This window comes from Somniosus microcephalus, unplaced genomic scaffold, assembly GCF_052327205.1.
Source record: "Somniosus microcephalus isolate GS21.2 unplaced genomic scaffold, FLI_Smic_1.0 unresolved_chr9, whole genome shotgun sequence".
In the NCBI taxonomy this organism is placed as follows: domain Eukaryota; kingdom Metazoa; phylum Chordata; class Chondrichthyes; order Squaliformes; family Somniosidae; genus Somniosus; species Somniosus microcephalus.
In genome coordinates, this window is record NW_028225187.1 from 30,834,422 (window position 1) to 30,850,509 (window position 16,088).

The 16,088-nt window shown below is 41.5% G+C and overlaps 1 protein-coding gene across 1 annotated transcript in view; it reads left to right on the forward strand.

The window, feature by feature from the left end:
• Positions 1-15,181, forward strand: part of LOC147085004 (Fc receptor-like protein 2) — a 28,935-nt gene extending 13,754 nt beyond the window's left edge. The window contains exons 6-11 of the mRNA XM_085979706.1: positions 847-1,134; positions 1,678-1,956; positions 8,881-8,982; positions 9,507-9,537; positions 12,873-12,958; positions 14,311-15,181. Coding sequence (XP_085835832.1) covers positions 847-1,134; positions 1,678-1,956; positions 8,881-8,982; positions 9,507-9,537; positions 12,873-12,958; positions 14,311-14,315 — 791 coding nt within the window. The 3' untranslated portion in view covers positions 14,316-15,181. The remainder of the gene's footprint in view (positions 1-846; positions 1,135-1,677; positions 1,957-8,880; positions 8,983-9,506; positions 9,538-12,872; positions 12,959-14,310) is intronic.
• Positions 15,182-16,088: the final 907 nt, after the last annotated feature.

Genomic DNA, 16,088 nt, shown 5'->3' on the forward strand with positions numbered 1-16,088 from the left:
TCATTCACTAAATTACCAACACATGCACACAATGGGATTCTTCCTTCTGGTACACGGCTTACCTATATGTTTAAAACGCACTGCATAAATTAATTGAATAGTAGATAAATATTTGTATGTTGATACAAAACATTCGTTGTGCCACAGATAACATGTGCAATTGGGGGCAGTGATTTGCAAAAAGAACATTAAACTCATAGAAAACGGGCAGTGTTAATTCACCAACATGGCGCCATGCATGGAAACACTTATGATCAGGCTAGGCTTGAGCTACTGGGACTGATATTATAAGAGTAACCAAGGCTTAGCGGACATTTATTACTGTTTTTTACAAGGTAAGGGTGACGATAGAGCGAACAGGGAAATTTATGTCCTCTGAATGCAAAGTCAGGAAGGAGGCACCATCGATGCTTAATTATCACTATAAGCGGGAGGGTAGCGTTTGGAAAAAAACATCCTTATGAGAGGATTGCTGAAACATAGAATGATTTGCCAGATAGAGCGGTGGAGTTAGGACCACTAATTTTAGGTAGAATAGTGTTTATGATTCTGGAATAGTGCAGCGTTCCTGCCTTTGACTAGCAGAGTCAGTAGGAATCTGGGCAGGCTAAAGTTAGTAGGGTGTTCATAAGTGGATTGCAGTAGGAATCATTGTAGTTCCAGGATCACGATTTCCTCTATTAAATGCGCCTACTGCCAAAGTAGGAGATGGAGTAGGGCATCTAATATTGGTGTGGTAACCTAAATGACGAGGTGCTTTATTATGATGAAAGCCCTATTTCACTTTGAAAGTAGCACCATAAATTCTAACAAAGCAGTGTAATTAACATGTGGATATATTTATAGGAATGACAGTATCCAAACCGGAACTGGCAATCAGCCCTGGTAAAGAGTTAATGGAAGGAGACACCGTGTCATTAACCTGCTCAGTGTCCAACGGTTCTACCCCGATTACGTACATTTTCTACAAAGACTCAAGTAATGAAATCTACCGAGAGGAATCCGACCAAAGCGAAATTACTCACCAAATCGGTAACGTCAACAAAAGCATCCAAGGAGATTACAGTTGCGGGGTTTCAAATGAGGCGACAGAACCTCCTCTACGCAGCGAATTCTTCTCGGTTACAGTGATAGGTGAGTTGTTATACGTACCTCTGCAGCAGAACGAAACAAGTGATTCAATAACTGGTCAGCCCGGGAATTGTTGCTGGTGCCGTAAGCTTATAAGCTGTAACATTTTCCTTGACATCTATCTGCTGTCGCTATCCCAAAATGCACGCTCCTGAAAGGTGCCGTAAGCTTGGAAGCTGTAACATCTTCCTTGACATCTATCTGCTGTCGCTATCCCAAAATGCACGCTCCTGAAAGGTGCCGTAAGCTTGGAAGCTGTAACATCTTCCTTGACATCTATCTGCTGTCGCTATCCCAAAATGCACGCTCCTGAAAGGTGCCGTAAGCTTGGAAGCTGTAACATCTTCCTTGACATCTATCTGCTGGCGCTATCCCAAAATGCACTCTCCTGAAAGCAGAGCGCAATCAATGATTATTGTAAGGGTCCTTCTCTGAGCCGCTGTACATATTTCACTGTATGATCATTAACATGTGTTGTGCTAACACAGAAATGAAGTCTGTGATAGATGCTATAGTTGGCAAATTCATATTTTTTTTTTTAAATAGAGGCCTTCTCCAAGCCGGAATTGAGGGCTAAGTCCGAATCTCAATTATTTGAGGGTCAACAGTTAAATCTCGAATGCTTGGTTAAGGTATATCGCTCCAGTTCTCCTTTGAGAATCCTATTTTACAAGGATGGACAAGCTCTCGATACAGCGGCAGGCAACAATTATTACATCAAGGAGACATCTCGGTCAGAAGATTCGGGGATTTACCAGTGTGAAGCAACAACGTTGAACAGCGAGTTGAAGAAACTGAGTAATCAGGTTTCAGTTTCAGTCAGACGTGAGTAAAATTTACTGCAATTATTTTCATTTTTATTCCACAAAAGTACCAACACATGCTCACAATGGGATTCTTCAGTCTGGTACAGGGCTTATCTATAAGTTTAAAAAGGACTTAATAATTAAATGAATAAATCCGGGCATATAGAACAAGGGTAGATCAATTTTTATATATGTGGTAAACCACTTTTATCGTTCACTATCGTTACACTATGGTTATCACTGTTATATCGTTACACTATGGTTATCACTGTTTACACTGTTGTATCACTACACGAGGTCGCCTCTTGTCACGCTGTTATACATGGGCTGACCACTGCTGACTCCGCCCATGGCTCCACCTACTTGCCCAGGTATAAAGGTGGTCGACTGGCTGGTATTCCTCCTTGTTGGATCCGATCACCCACGAGGGTGGGCTCTGTTATTTAGCCAATAAAAACCTATAGTTACTGTCTTAACTCGTCGCTTTTCATTGGATGAATTGATAGGTATATCAATATATTTATACAAAACATTCGTCAGGCCACTGATAAAGTGTACAATTGGAGTACTTCCATTCTAAAGAGAGCATTATAATAATAGAAAACGGGCAGTTTTGATTCACCAACGTGGCGCCAGGGATGGAAAATGTAATGATCAGGATAGTCTTGAGCTACTGGGACTGATAGTAGAAGAGAACCCAAGGCTAAGAGGACATATATTAGTGTTTTTTTTAACAATGTAAGTGTGATGATAGAGCGAATAGGGTAAGTTTTATCCTCTGAATCCGAAGGCATGAAGGAAGGATCATCAATGCATAATTATCAATCAAAGCGGGAGGGTACAACTGAAAAGAACGTACTTTAGGTAGACGAGTGCTGTAATATAGAATGATTTACCAGGTGGAGCGCTTGCGTTAGATACCATTGCATTTAAGTAGAGTAGTGTTTATGTTACTGGAATAGTGCAGAGTTACTGAACTAGAAATTTGATTTGGGCGTTTGTGAAAAACCGGCAGTATTGATCGGCCGCCCGTTATACCTAGCACCAGAAATACAGTGGGCTGCATTTTCCGACTCCCACGGTTGTGTACGAGGTGTGTACGCATCTGTAGGGGCCTCGCAAGTGCCGGTTTCAGGCATGCGAAGCGCATGCGCTGAAAAGCACTTGTGATCTGTCAAGAAACCGCTTGATGTATCATCCACCTGCCCGGGAGAAGTGCCTCTGCGGGCAGGGAGTTACGGTTGCTGCAAATCTTCCGCCCGCTTAAAACCTTTAAAAATCTTACACCTGTTAAAAGCAGGTGCAAGGCCTGTTTTTACCAGCATTAGAGTTTACATAAATAAAAAAATTAAAAGATTTTACTCATTTTTAAGTTAAAAATACCTTTTCAAAATGTATGTTTATTTTTAGGCCAGTAAAAAACTTTAATTACTTTTTTCAAACAATTAAATTTTTATTTAATATTAAATTTAATTTAATTTTAACTAATTTTAAATACATGAATTTTTCAATTGAATAAATATTTATCTGTTTTTAAATGTGATCCCCATTCATACTTTTGAGAGATCTACGCGTAGAGATCTGCCAAAAGTATAAATGGGGATTTCCTTCTTTGATTGGTTCCCCATGGCCCACGTGATCCCAAGAGCGCATGCTGATCACATGCACCGATGGGATACCTGGGCCTCTGCGTATTTCGTTCTGCAGTGGCCTCGGATCGGAAGTCTCGGGACATAGGGATCCAGCAAGTAAGTGCGTAGATTTTTTCCGATCAGAGGCATCCGCACGCAGGAAGCCTCCAATCGGAAAATCAGGTCGACTGTGATTGACTGCACTATTACTGAATATCAGGCGCTCATTTATCACCACTGCCCGTTATTCACCAGCGCCTGAGACAAATTAGCATAGTCAGTACGAATCAATACCAGGCTGGAGATAGTAGGGTAGTCTCAAGTGGACTGCATTAGGAATCAATGTAGTTCCAGGATCAGGCTTTCCTATATTAATTCCAACTGCTGCCAAAGTAGAAGATGGAGACGGGCGACCAATATTGGTGTAGTAACCTGAATTACAGTGCTCTATACTGTGCTGAGAGCCTCACTTGATTTTGAACGGAGATGGCCTATCGGGGGAAGGCAGCAGTAGCCAACTTCCTTGCTCCGTGGGTGGTTCTGTTGCACAGGACGGGGGGGAAAACGAGCGGGAGAGCTGAAGTAATGGGGGATTCTAGTGTAAGGGGAATAGATAGACGTTTCTGCGGCTGTAAACGAGACTCCAGGATGGTGTGCAGGGGAAGAGAGAACAGCCAGTTGTCATGGTGCATGTAGGTACCAACGATATAGGTAAAAACAGGGATTTGGTCCTGAAAGATAACTACAGGGAGTTAGGAGGTAAATTAAAACATAGGACCTCAAAGGTAGTAATCTCAGGATTGCTACCAGTACCACCTTGTAGTCGGAGTAGAAATAGAAGGATATTTCAGATGAATACTTGGCTATAGGAATTGTGCAAGGGGGAGGGAATCAAATCCCTTGGATATTGGAACCGGTTCTGGGGGAGGTCAAACCAGTACAAACTGGACAGTTCACACCTGGGCAGGACAAGGACCAATGTCCTAGGGGGAGTGTTTGCTCGTGCTGTCGGGGAGAGCTTAAATTAAAATGGCAGGGGTTTGGGTACCTGTGCAGTGAGACAGAGGCTAGGGAAGCAAGGATAGCAGCAAATGACAGGAAGGAGACAAGCAAAGTGGCAGTCATAGAAATCAAGGGTGTAAATCAAAGACGGCCACAGTAAATAATAATTGTTTCCTGCATAAGACTGTTTAAAAAAAAAAAGCTTGAAGTCTTTGCGTCTTAATGAGAGGAGCATTCGTAATAAGGTGAATGAATTAGCTGTGCAAATAGATGATATAATTGGGATTACAGAGACATGGAGCCAGGGTGACCAAAGCTGGGAATTCAACATCCAGGGGTATTCAATATTCAGGAAAGGCAGGCAAAAAGGGACAGGAGGTGGGGTAGCATTGCTAGTTAAAGTGTAGATTAACACATAATTAAGGAAGGATATTAGCTCTGATGATCTGGAATCTGTATGGTTGAAGCTGAGAAATAGCAAGTGGCAGAAAACGTTCGTGGGAGTTGTATACAGGCCCACAAAGAGTAATGCTGAGGTTGGTGATGGCATGAAATGGGAAATTAGAGATGTGTGCATTAAGGGCACAGCAGTCATCATGGGTGACTTTAATCTACATATAGATTGGGCTAACCAAATTAGTAACAATACTGTGGAGGAGGAATTCCTAGAGTGTATACGGGATGGTTTCCTGGACCAATATATCGAGGAACCAACTAGTGATCAGGCTATCTTAGTCTGGGTATTATGTAATGAGAAATGATTAATTAGCAGTCTTGTTGTGCGAGGCCATTTGGTGAGGAGCGATCATAATATGATAGAATTCTTCATTAAGATGGAGAGTGAAGTATTAGACTCAGAGACTCGGGTCCTGAATTTAAATAAAGGAAACTACGATGGTATGAGTTGTGAATTGGCTAGGATAGATCCCAGATCGTTACTTAAAGGGTTGACGATGGATAGTCAATGGCAAACATTTAAAGATCGCATGGATGAACCACAGAATTTGTTCATACCTGTTTGGCATAAAAATAAAACAAAAAAAATGTGACTCTACCGTGGCTAACATGGGAAATTAGGGACAGCATTAGATCCAAGCAGACGACATATAAATTGGCCAGAGCGGGCAGCAACCCTGAGGATTGGGAGCAGCTAAATATTCAGCAACGGAGGACAAAGGGATGAATTAAGAGGGGGACAATAGAGTATGTGAGTAGTCTTGCAGGGAATATAAAAACTGACTGAACAATCTTCTATAGATATGTGAAGCGAAAAAGATTGGTGAAGTCAAGCATAGGTCCCTTGCAGTCAGAATCAGTGGAATTTAAAATGGGGAACAAAGGAATGGCAGTCCAAGTACATACATATTTTGTTTCTGTCTTCACAAAGGAGGACACAAATAACCTCCAAGAAATGTCGGGGAACATAGGGTCTAATGAGAGGGAGGAACTGAATGAAATCAGAATTTGTAGGGAAATGGTGTTCAGAAATTGATGGGATTGAAAGCCGATAAATCCCCAGGGCCTGATAATCTACATCCTAGGGTACTTAAGGAAGTGGCCCTAGAAATAATAGATGCATTGCTGGTCATCTTCCAAAATTCTATAGACTCTGGAACAGTTCCCTTGGATTGGAGGGTAGCTAATGTAACCCCACAATTTTAAAAAGGTGCTAGAGTGAAAAAGATGAATTATAGACCGGTAAGCCTGACATCAGTAGTGGGGAAAATGCTAGAGTCCATTATAAAAGATGTAATAGCAGAGCACTTGGAAAACAGTGAGATGATCGGACAAAGTCAACATGGATTTACAAAAGGTGAATCAAGCTTCAATAATCTTCTGGAATTTTTTGAGGATATAACCAACAGAAGAGATAAGGGAGAACCAGTGGATGTGGTGTATTTGGACTTTCTGAAGGCATTCAGTAAGGTGCCGCATAAGAGATTAGCGTGCAAATTTAAAGCACATGGGATTGGTGGTAAGGTACTGCCTTGCATAGAGAACTGTTTGGCAGACAGGAAGCAAAGAATTGGAATAAATTGATCATTTTCTGAGCGGCAGGCAGTGAGTAGTGGGGTACCGCAAGTTCGGTGCTAGGACCCCAGTTATTCATAATCTATATTAATGATCTAGACCAGGGAACTAGATGTAATATCTCCCAGTTTGCAGACAACACAAATCTGGGTGGGCGTGTGTGCTGTGAGGAGGATGCCGAGAAACTCCAGTATGATTTGGACTGGTTAGGTGATTGGGCAGATGCATGGCAGATGCAGTATAATGTGGATAAATCCACTGTGATGGCAAAAACAGGAAGGGTGATTATTGTCTGAACGGCAATAGATTGGGTGAAGGGGAAGTGCAATGAGACCTGGGTGTCCTTGTGCACCAGTCGCTGAAGGTAAGCATGCAGGTGCAGCAGGCAGTTAAGAAGACAAATGGTATGTTGGCCTTCGTAGTGAGAGGGTTTGAGTACAGGAACAAGGATGTCTTGCTGCAGTTGTACAGGGCCTTGGTGAGACCACACCTTGAGTATTGTGTGCAGTTTTGGTCGACTTGTCTGAGGAAGGATGTTCTTGCCATGGAGGGAGTGCAGCGAAGATTCACCAGACTGATACCTGGGATGGCAGGAATGATGTAAGAAGAGAGATTGGGTCGATTGGTCTTGTATTGGCTAAAGCTTAAGAGAATGAAATGGGATCTCTTTGAAACTTATAAAATTCTAACAGGACTAGACAGACTAGATGCAGGAAGGATTTTCCCGATTGCGGGGGAGTCCAGAACCAGGGGTCACTGTCTAAGGATAATGGCTAAGTCATTTAGGACTACGATGAGGAGGAATTTCTTCACCGAGAGAGTGTTGAACCTGTGGAATTCTCTACCACAGAAGGCAGTTGAGCGCAATTCATTAAATATATTCAAGAAGGAGTTAGATATATTTATTAAGGCTAAAGGGATCAAGGGATATGGGGAGAAAGCAGGGACAGGGTACTGAGTTTGGATGATCAGCCATAATCTCATTGAATGGCGGAGCAGGCTCGAGGGGCCGAATGGCGTACACCTGCTCCTATTATCTATGTTTCTATGGATCTAAATTGGGCTGTGTATATAAAGGATGACAAATCTACTGCCAGATGTTATCCACAGCGCCCAAATTGAATTATCTCCCCTCCAATTTCAGCAGCATCGGGAAGCAAAACTTCTGAGCCTCTGCTGTCTCGGGCACCACTTCCATTCCGTTAGATCTTGGCAATCATAACTCTATCTTTGAATTTCCAAATGAGCAATCAAATGCATATTTCGTACAATTTTCTAGAGCACTTCTACAAACCTACACTGAGGGCTGAGCCTGAAACATAGAAACATAGAAGATAGGAGCAGGAGTAGGCCATTCGACCCCTCGAGCCTGCTCCGCCATTTAATAAGATCATGGCTGATCATCCAAATTCAGTACCCTGTCCCTGCTTTCTACCCACATCCCTTGATCCTGTTAGCCTTAAGCAACATATCTAACTCCTTCTTGAAAATAATTAATGAATTGGCCTCAACTTCCTTTTGTGGTAGAGAATTCCACAGGTTCTCCACTCTCTGGGTGAAGAAATTCCTCCTCATCTCTGTTCTAAATGGCTTACCCCTTATCCTTAGACTGTGACCCCTGGTTCTGGACTCCCCGACTATCGGGAACATCCTTCCTGCATCTAATCTGTCGAGTCCTTTTAGAATTTTATAAGTTTTATTGAGATCCCCTCTCATTCTTCAAAACTCCAGCGAATATAAGCCCAATTGACCCAATCACTCCTCATACGGCATTCCTGTCATCCCAGGTATCAGTCCAGTTAATCAGCGCTGCACTCCCTCCATGGCAAGAACACCCTTCCTCCGATAAGGAGAACATCCTTCCTCAGATAAGGAGAACATCCTTCCTCAGATAAGTTACTTGAGGGCCAACAGTTAAAACTCGCCTTTTTGGTTGAAATATTTCGCTCCAGTTCAGTGGCAGACCACAACTATTACATTAAGGAAACATCACGGCCTGACGATTCGGGGACTTACCTTGGTAAAGCAACTACTTTGCACAGCGAGGTGAAGAAACTGAACAATCAGGTTTCAGTTTCAGTCAGACGTGAGTACAATTTACTGCAATTATCTATCATCTTTCATCCACTAAATTACCAACACATGCACACAATGGGATTCTTCAGTTTGGCACAGGGCTTATCTATATGTTTAAGATGCACTGTATAAATAAGTGAATAAATCCGTACATACTTGAAACCGTATTATGTTATTCATGGGATATGTTTATTTTATTCCAGTGCAGATTCACACAACCGCGATCAGAGCCTCAGTTTTTACACTTTTTCTTGTTGCTGCCCTGATTGCACTGGTACTCGTCAATCGTCCCAACAAGAAACAAGGTGAGTCATGTTTTACAGGCAGGTGATTGGCTCTATAGTCACGTGAAGGGCTTCAGTGTATTCTATATTCAGTTGCGACATTCAAAATGCAACCATATTATTTGGGCAAAAGAGGGATAGTCTGGGCTGGAAAAAGAAAAATGTTATTTGAAATGACGATCTCAGAACAGACAGGAGCTTAAGACTGGGGCGAATTTGCCCAGTTAAGTGTTTTTATTTCCCTTTGTGCTGTTCAGAATTGATATGCATGTGGCCGAGGGGTAGAACAATAAGTGGCAGCATCATTCGTGGTTAGTGTGAGGAGACGATGCATCCTAAAGGATTTGTAACGCGGTATATGGTAATATCTTACATGTTTCAGTATATCTTTTCTGTATTGATTCTGTATTAATAAGTCATTTAATGCACGTTTGTAAAAGTTTAGATTTAATGTGAATGAATACGTTTGCAGTTAAACAAATCCACCTGTACAGCAATATTTATTGTACAACTTGCTGAAGTAGGTCTCTTCCTGTTTTATCCAGAAAATTCTTCAAGAATTTCACAATCGTTTGGGTAAGTCCACGCAATTTTTAGCTGAATAAGCCATAGCTATATCCCTGAATATACTCAGTCTCTGTATAGCTGAACTAAACGCGGTAAATGCTTGTGCGGTAGATTTTATCAATTGCATTGAACTTTAATCTGGCATTACGGATCAGCCTCCTGTTATAGAAAACACCATATTTTAATTTAATTTGAGTTGAATGGGATTGAAAAACATGTGGTTTCTACAACGCGTGTCTGTTCTGCTACACCACTTTTTATTCCGGGCACCGAGTTGGAAAATCTGCCCCATTGACGATAAGCCTTTACTGTAGCTCGCACTCAAACGATTACACTCCCTGCAGTCTATAAGGAGTGATCATTTTCTAAGTTATGTCAGTTGTACCTGAACTTCCTAACTTAAACAGAGTGAAATTCGCCCTGCGTGGCACAGTAAAAGGGGTGATTACAAATCGTTTTACAGTCCGCAGATTAGATTCCAGTGACTTGTAAACGAATATTGGGCGGAGTGTAAAAACTGTTGGAGTTTCGTTTAACCCTGCTCTCCACCACCGCCCAAGAAGAAATTATACCCCAAACTCTTCAATCACTCAGTGAGCTGGACTATTCTTTAATCCTCCAATTTAATCCTCATGTAAATCATAGGGAACTGAAGCATTCTAGGATTTGGTGTGCAGGGCGATTGCGCATGTAGTTAATTTTAGTAACATTCACACAGTGACTATCTCAGGCAGTGGTCCATTTAACTGAACAAGCTTTTCTGGATACAGTTCTACTATTGATCAGCTTGAACAGTGTTTGTTGGCTTGGAATATCTAGTCCCCTTGTGAATCCAGTCGCTGTTTATTTTCCGACTCCCCTATGCTGGACATCATTCCACATGTGTTTTAACCTCTGACTGAATGTTGCTTGAACTTTCGATACGCTTGTGTGGCCCTCAATTTGAAACTGTGGCACTCTTCTAGAGCTTCGGTATGGAAGCACATCTCTATACGCATTACCCAATCCTGTCATAACCATAAATAATAATTTTTAAAACTTCTCCATCTTCTTTCAAGATTGATTTTTTTTTAAATTACTCCAACTCCTTTCAAGGCTTTATCTCCCTGGTTTTGTAACTAATCTAGTGACCCAGCCTTTATATTCAACAAGCGTCTAGTATGTTTCTCTTATTAAAAAGATATCAACATTGTATTCACTGCGCCAGATGTGGGACATCTGCTGGGCAGAGCACAGAAAGGAAGATCTGGTCGGAATGATCTCTTGCTGAAAGCAGAAACGCTTGATTTCTGTTCCATTAAGTACCGTGAAAGGAAAATCCTGCATGTTCTGTAAAAGATGTGTTAACCTCTCCACCATATTCTCATCTTTGCATTCCTTCAACATGATTCTTAACAAACAAATGGCAGGAAAAATCATTGATACCCCATGAACTTGCATCAATACCAATTATAAATTTACGGTTATCTTTCTTGATTTCTGTGGCCCTCAATTTGTAACTGTGGCACTCTTCTTGAGCTTCGGTATTAAAACGCATCTCTAAGCACATTCCACCATCCTGTCATAATCATAAATAATATTTCAAAAAACTTCTCATTCTTCTTTCAAGACTAATTTTTTCAAAATACTCCAACTCCTTTCATCACTCTGTCCCCCTGGTTTTGGAACTAATCTAATGATCCTGCCTTTACATTCATCAAGAGTCTAATATGTTTCTCTTACAAAAATGATATCAACATTGTACTCACTGTGCCAGATGTGGGACATCTGCTGGGCTGACAGCATAACGTATGTTCAGTTGGAAGGTATCCCTTGCTGAACGCAGAACCGCTTGATATAAACACATATAAAACACATCTGTATGCACATTTCCCAAAAACCTCTTAATCATAAATAATTATTGCTAAACTTCGCATTATTCTTTCAAGACTGAATTTTATCACAATACTCCAACTCCTTTCAGGGCTCTATCGCCCTGGTTTTGAATGTAAGCTCGTGACACGCCCTTTATATTCAACAAAAGAATCAATGTTTATTTTATTAAAATGATACCAGCACTGTACTCCCTGCGCCAGCTGTGGGACATCTGCTGGGCAGAACACAGAAAGGAAGCTTGGTTGGGAAGGAGCTCTTGCCGAAAGCAGAACCACTTGCTCCCTGTTCCATTAAGCTGCGTGAAAGGAAAATCCTGCCTGTTCTGTAAATGATGTGTGAACCTCTCCACCAGGTTCCTCTTTGATTTCCTCCAACATGATTTTTAGCACAAAAATCATAGAAAAAATATTTTTAACAAAGGACATGCACCAATACCAACTATAATTTTAAGGTTATCTCCCGTGATTTATAAGTTACACGGTGGTGATATATCTCAACATTCTCTACAGTTCCTAATTCACTTTCAACACTGCACCCACTGTTTTTTTTAAACTGATACCCAAATATCAATGATACATTCTTCCTTTTATTTGGTATTGACACCTCCCTTCCATTTAGGACACAATGGGTCAAATTTGCTTTTCCAATGGAGTTGAAAGCAGGTGGTAAGGGATGGCCGGCCAGTTTTACACACAGCCTACTTTCCATTTCCAAAATCGGCTGGAGTGTAAAACGAGCGGCTGAGCCTTTACCACCCATATTCTGCTGGACGGTAAAAGTGAATATTAACTTCAACTTTCCAACTTGCCGCTCGGGCATAAACTGCCATTTCTGGTCAGCCGTCCAATTGAGATTGCGCCCGATTATCCTGTGAAACAATTTCGAAGCTATGAAAATCCGGCGAGTGCTGTTTCTTACTGCCCAGCAGTAATGTGGATCATATACCCCCCGCCAGGAGACACTCTTACTACGTTACAATCTTCAACCATAATCAGTATAACTTAATTTGGGGCCGCAGCACACAGCGAGCACTAACGAATCTATTGCACATTTTGGACTCGACCGATTTTATTTTCCATAAATTTCAATGGATCAAAAATGATCTAGAGGATTTCTAAATGGACAGCCGATTCGCTACATTTCGCTTTGCGGTGTCTTCAAGGACCAATTTCTACTGAAGTGAGTCATGATAAGGGAAATCTGGAAAATATCTGAGGTAATTCAGGATCTGCTGAGAGAACGACGTTAGACCCCTGGGGAGGAAAGTGCCACGGATCGGCAACCTGTCTACCTTGAGCTTCTTCAACTGGTCCAATGGATGTGGACTTGCAAGTTTAAGGTTATGTCTCTTGTAAACTGCTTGCTTGTTTTTGATATTTATTCTACTATTTCATCTTATTTGAAAGTAACATTTCCGTTGTCCACGATTATTGTTAAACTTTAATCTCTGTGAACATTTCCGCACTTAGGGAGGCAACTAGAAACAGACCTCCAAGTGAAGAGAATTCTGCAGACAATTCCGAGTCTGCAGGTGTGCGATCAGCTCAAAGCACCGGTAAGTTCAACCTGATCAGCATGTGATGAACCGTAGATTGTTTGGGGTAACATTTCCATCGGAAGTTCTCTCCAATATCGTTATCACTTCGGCAGAAGTTAGGCTACAACTCCAGAGAGATCACCCTTTCTGCAAGTTTTCCACGGAAATTCCACCAACGTTACGACGAGACATTGGGAAAAACCACATAGAGTTTCTATTTCCTTCTCTGCGTACACTCAGCACAATCTAGCGTTAGGTTTTCTTCTTCACTGTCTGGATATTGACCTATTATATCTCTAACATTATCTCAAAGTCTATGTCAGTGGCTGGTCTACATCTATATCTGTGTCTATGTCTATGTCTCTCTCTATGTCTATTCCTATCTCGAACTCTATGTTGATCTCTATGTCCACCTCCATCAATCAGTCTTTACCTATCTCCATATCTATGTCTAGCTCTATCTTTATATCTCTACTTCTTTATCCACCTCCATCTCTCTATCTCTACGTATATCCCAGTCTCTCGCAATCTATCATCATGCCTCACTATATTTCTTTACATTTATCTCGCTTTCCATCGCTCCATCTCTCTCTCTATCTATCTATTTGTATCTATCTCTATTGATCACTCTGTCTTGCTGGTTACAACTCTATCTCTCTCTGTCTATGTCCATTTAGATATCGATCTCTAGCTCCCCTATCTCTACGTCTATGCCAGACTCTTTCTATATGTTTATGCACCTCTATTTGTATCAAATAATTTATTAGTATCTCTATCACTGGCTCTAGTTATTTGTCTACCAGTAACTCCAAATTTATGTCCGTCTCAATCATCTCTCTGCCTCTGTGCCTATCAATATCTATTTCGATTTATATCCCTCTTTCTCTATATTCTATCTCTATCTTTATCTCTATCACTATCACTATCTCTGTCTCTATCTCTACCTCTGTCTAAAATCTCTACTCCCTATCTCTTTCTCTAAACCGTCATTAATCTCTGATATTACAGTCGTACTCTTATGGACACCTGTTGCTTGCGAAACTGTGTAAATCCTGAGTGAAATATGATGGCTCTCTACAGAATAAAATTGTGCCTTATGTAAAGAATCAGAAAGTTAAATTATACTAATATTGCAGTTAATTTACTTGGATACTCTTAAGAGCCGAGATGGATTTCCTTCTCCACCACTCGGTCGAACGAAATAAAAGTGATCTTACTGTCCTTAGATATCTTTTTCTTAATCTTTATATTCGATCTGATAATTAATTCCTTGTGAAAACATATCAAACGAGTAACAGAAATGGACTCAAAATGTGCAATACAATAGAGAATTTTGCATTGATAGAATGTTAATTTCCTTTCATGGAAAGTTTGAATCTTCTGACTGTAACGAGGCTCATGTGACATGAATCATCAGCAACTGGAAGGCAATCGAGAGCCTGAGCACCAAGAAGATAAATACAGATGTTCGGAGTCTACAGGAATCTACAGAAAATTCTGAAGGCAATAGTTGAAGCAAGCATGTTATTCCTACAAGTGACTAAAGAACAATATTGCTGGGGAGCACCTCAGTTCGTGATGTTCATTCAAAGCAAAAACTGTCAATCGTCACGATTCAACCACGATTTGGATTTTTCTTCACAAGAGCCTCTATGTACAGAACCTGATTCATTTCATTGCTGTATACAGCTGTTGATGCCTCATCACAGAGAATAAGGGGCCCAAGTTGAATAACTTCAGCATCTGTTTCTGGATGTAGATGCCATGAGGCCAATGATCTAATGAAACTTTTGGTAAACTAGCTTCCTGACTGTGCCTGAAATATTTTCATTCTGACCTAAATGACTTTCGATCGCTTGGACATTTCGCTTGTATACGCCAGATTAATAACTGCTTACCTCCCAGATGTTTCGGGACATCTTCTGATTGATTGATTTCGCCTGGAGTTTCTGTATTGGTACTAATTGTCTGCTTATAAACCTGGATGTATCATTTCAGCTACTGAAGAATTGGATTAGGTTCTGGACAGTTTCATGTGTAAGCCTTATTCATAAGAACATAAGAAATAGGAGCAGGAGTAGGCCAATCGGCCCCTCGAGCCTGCTCTGCCATTGAATTAGATCATGGTTGATCTGATCCTAACCTCAAATCTACTTCCACTCTCCATCCCACCCGAACCTATGTGATCTCCCAGGAGAGGAGAAAAACCAGATAAAAAACCCAATGGCCAATTTGGGAGAAAAAATCTGGGAAATTCCTCTCAGACCTATCTAGGCGATCGAAACTCGTCCAGGAGAGCACTCTGTCCATGTTATTCCTACAGTACTTACCTTCTGTAAAAGGTGACCTCCACCCCAGCCAGCAACAGGCCCAATTTACTCTTGAAGGACACCTAGCTGGCAGCCTGTTCCCGAGGTCTCCACTAATTCCTGTGAATAGAACCATCTCCTGAAATGTAGCACAGAATTAGAACACAAGAAGTAGGAGCAGGACCAGGCTACACGGTCCCTGGGCCCACTCCGCCACCCACAGAGCCATGACCGATCCGAACCTAGACTCATGTCCAATTTCCTGCCCGCTCCCCGTAACCCCTAATTCCCTTTACTTCTCGGAAACTGTCTATTCCTGTTTTAAATTTATTTAATGATGTAGCTTCCACAGCTTTCTGGGGCAGCAAGTTCCACAGACCTACTACCCTCTGTGTGAAGAAGTTTCTCCTCATCTCAGTTTTGAAAGTGCAGTTTCTTATTCTAAGATTATGCCCCCTAGTTCTAGTTTCACCCATCATTGGGAACATCCTCACCGCATCCACCCGATCAAGCCCCTTCACAATCTTATATGTTTCAATAAGATCGCCACTCATTCTTCTGAACTCAAATGAGTAGAGTCCCAATATACTCAACCACCCCTCATATGTCCACCCCCTCATCCCCGGGATTAACCGAGTGAACCTTCTTTGTACTGCCTCGAGAGCAAGTATGTATTTTCTTAAGTATCGACACCAAAACTGTATGCAGTATTCCAGGTGCGGTCTCACCAATACCGTGCATAACTGCAGCAATACCTCCCTGTTCTTATATTTTATCCCCCTAGCAATAAAGGCCAACATTCCATTGGCCACCCATGCCAGACTATTTCCCCAATTCCA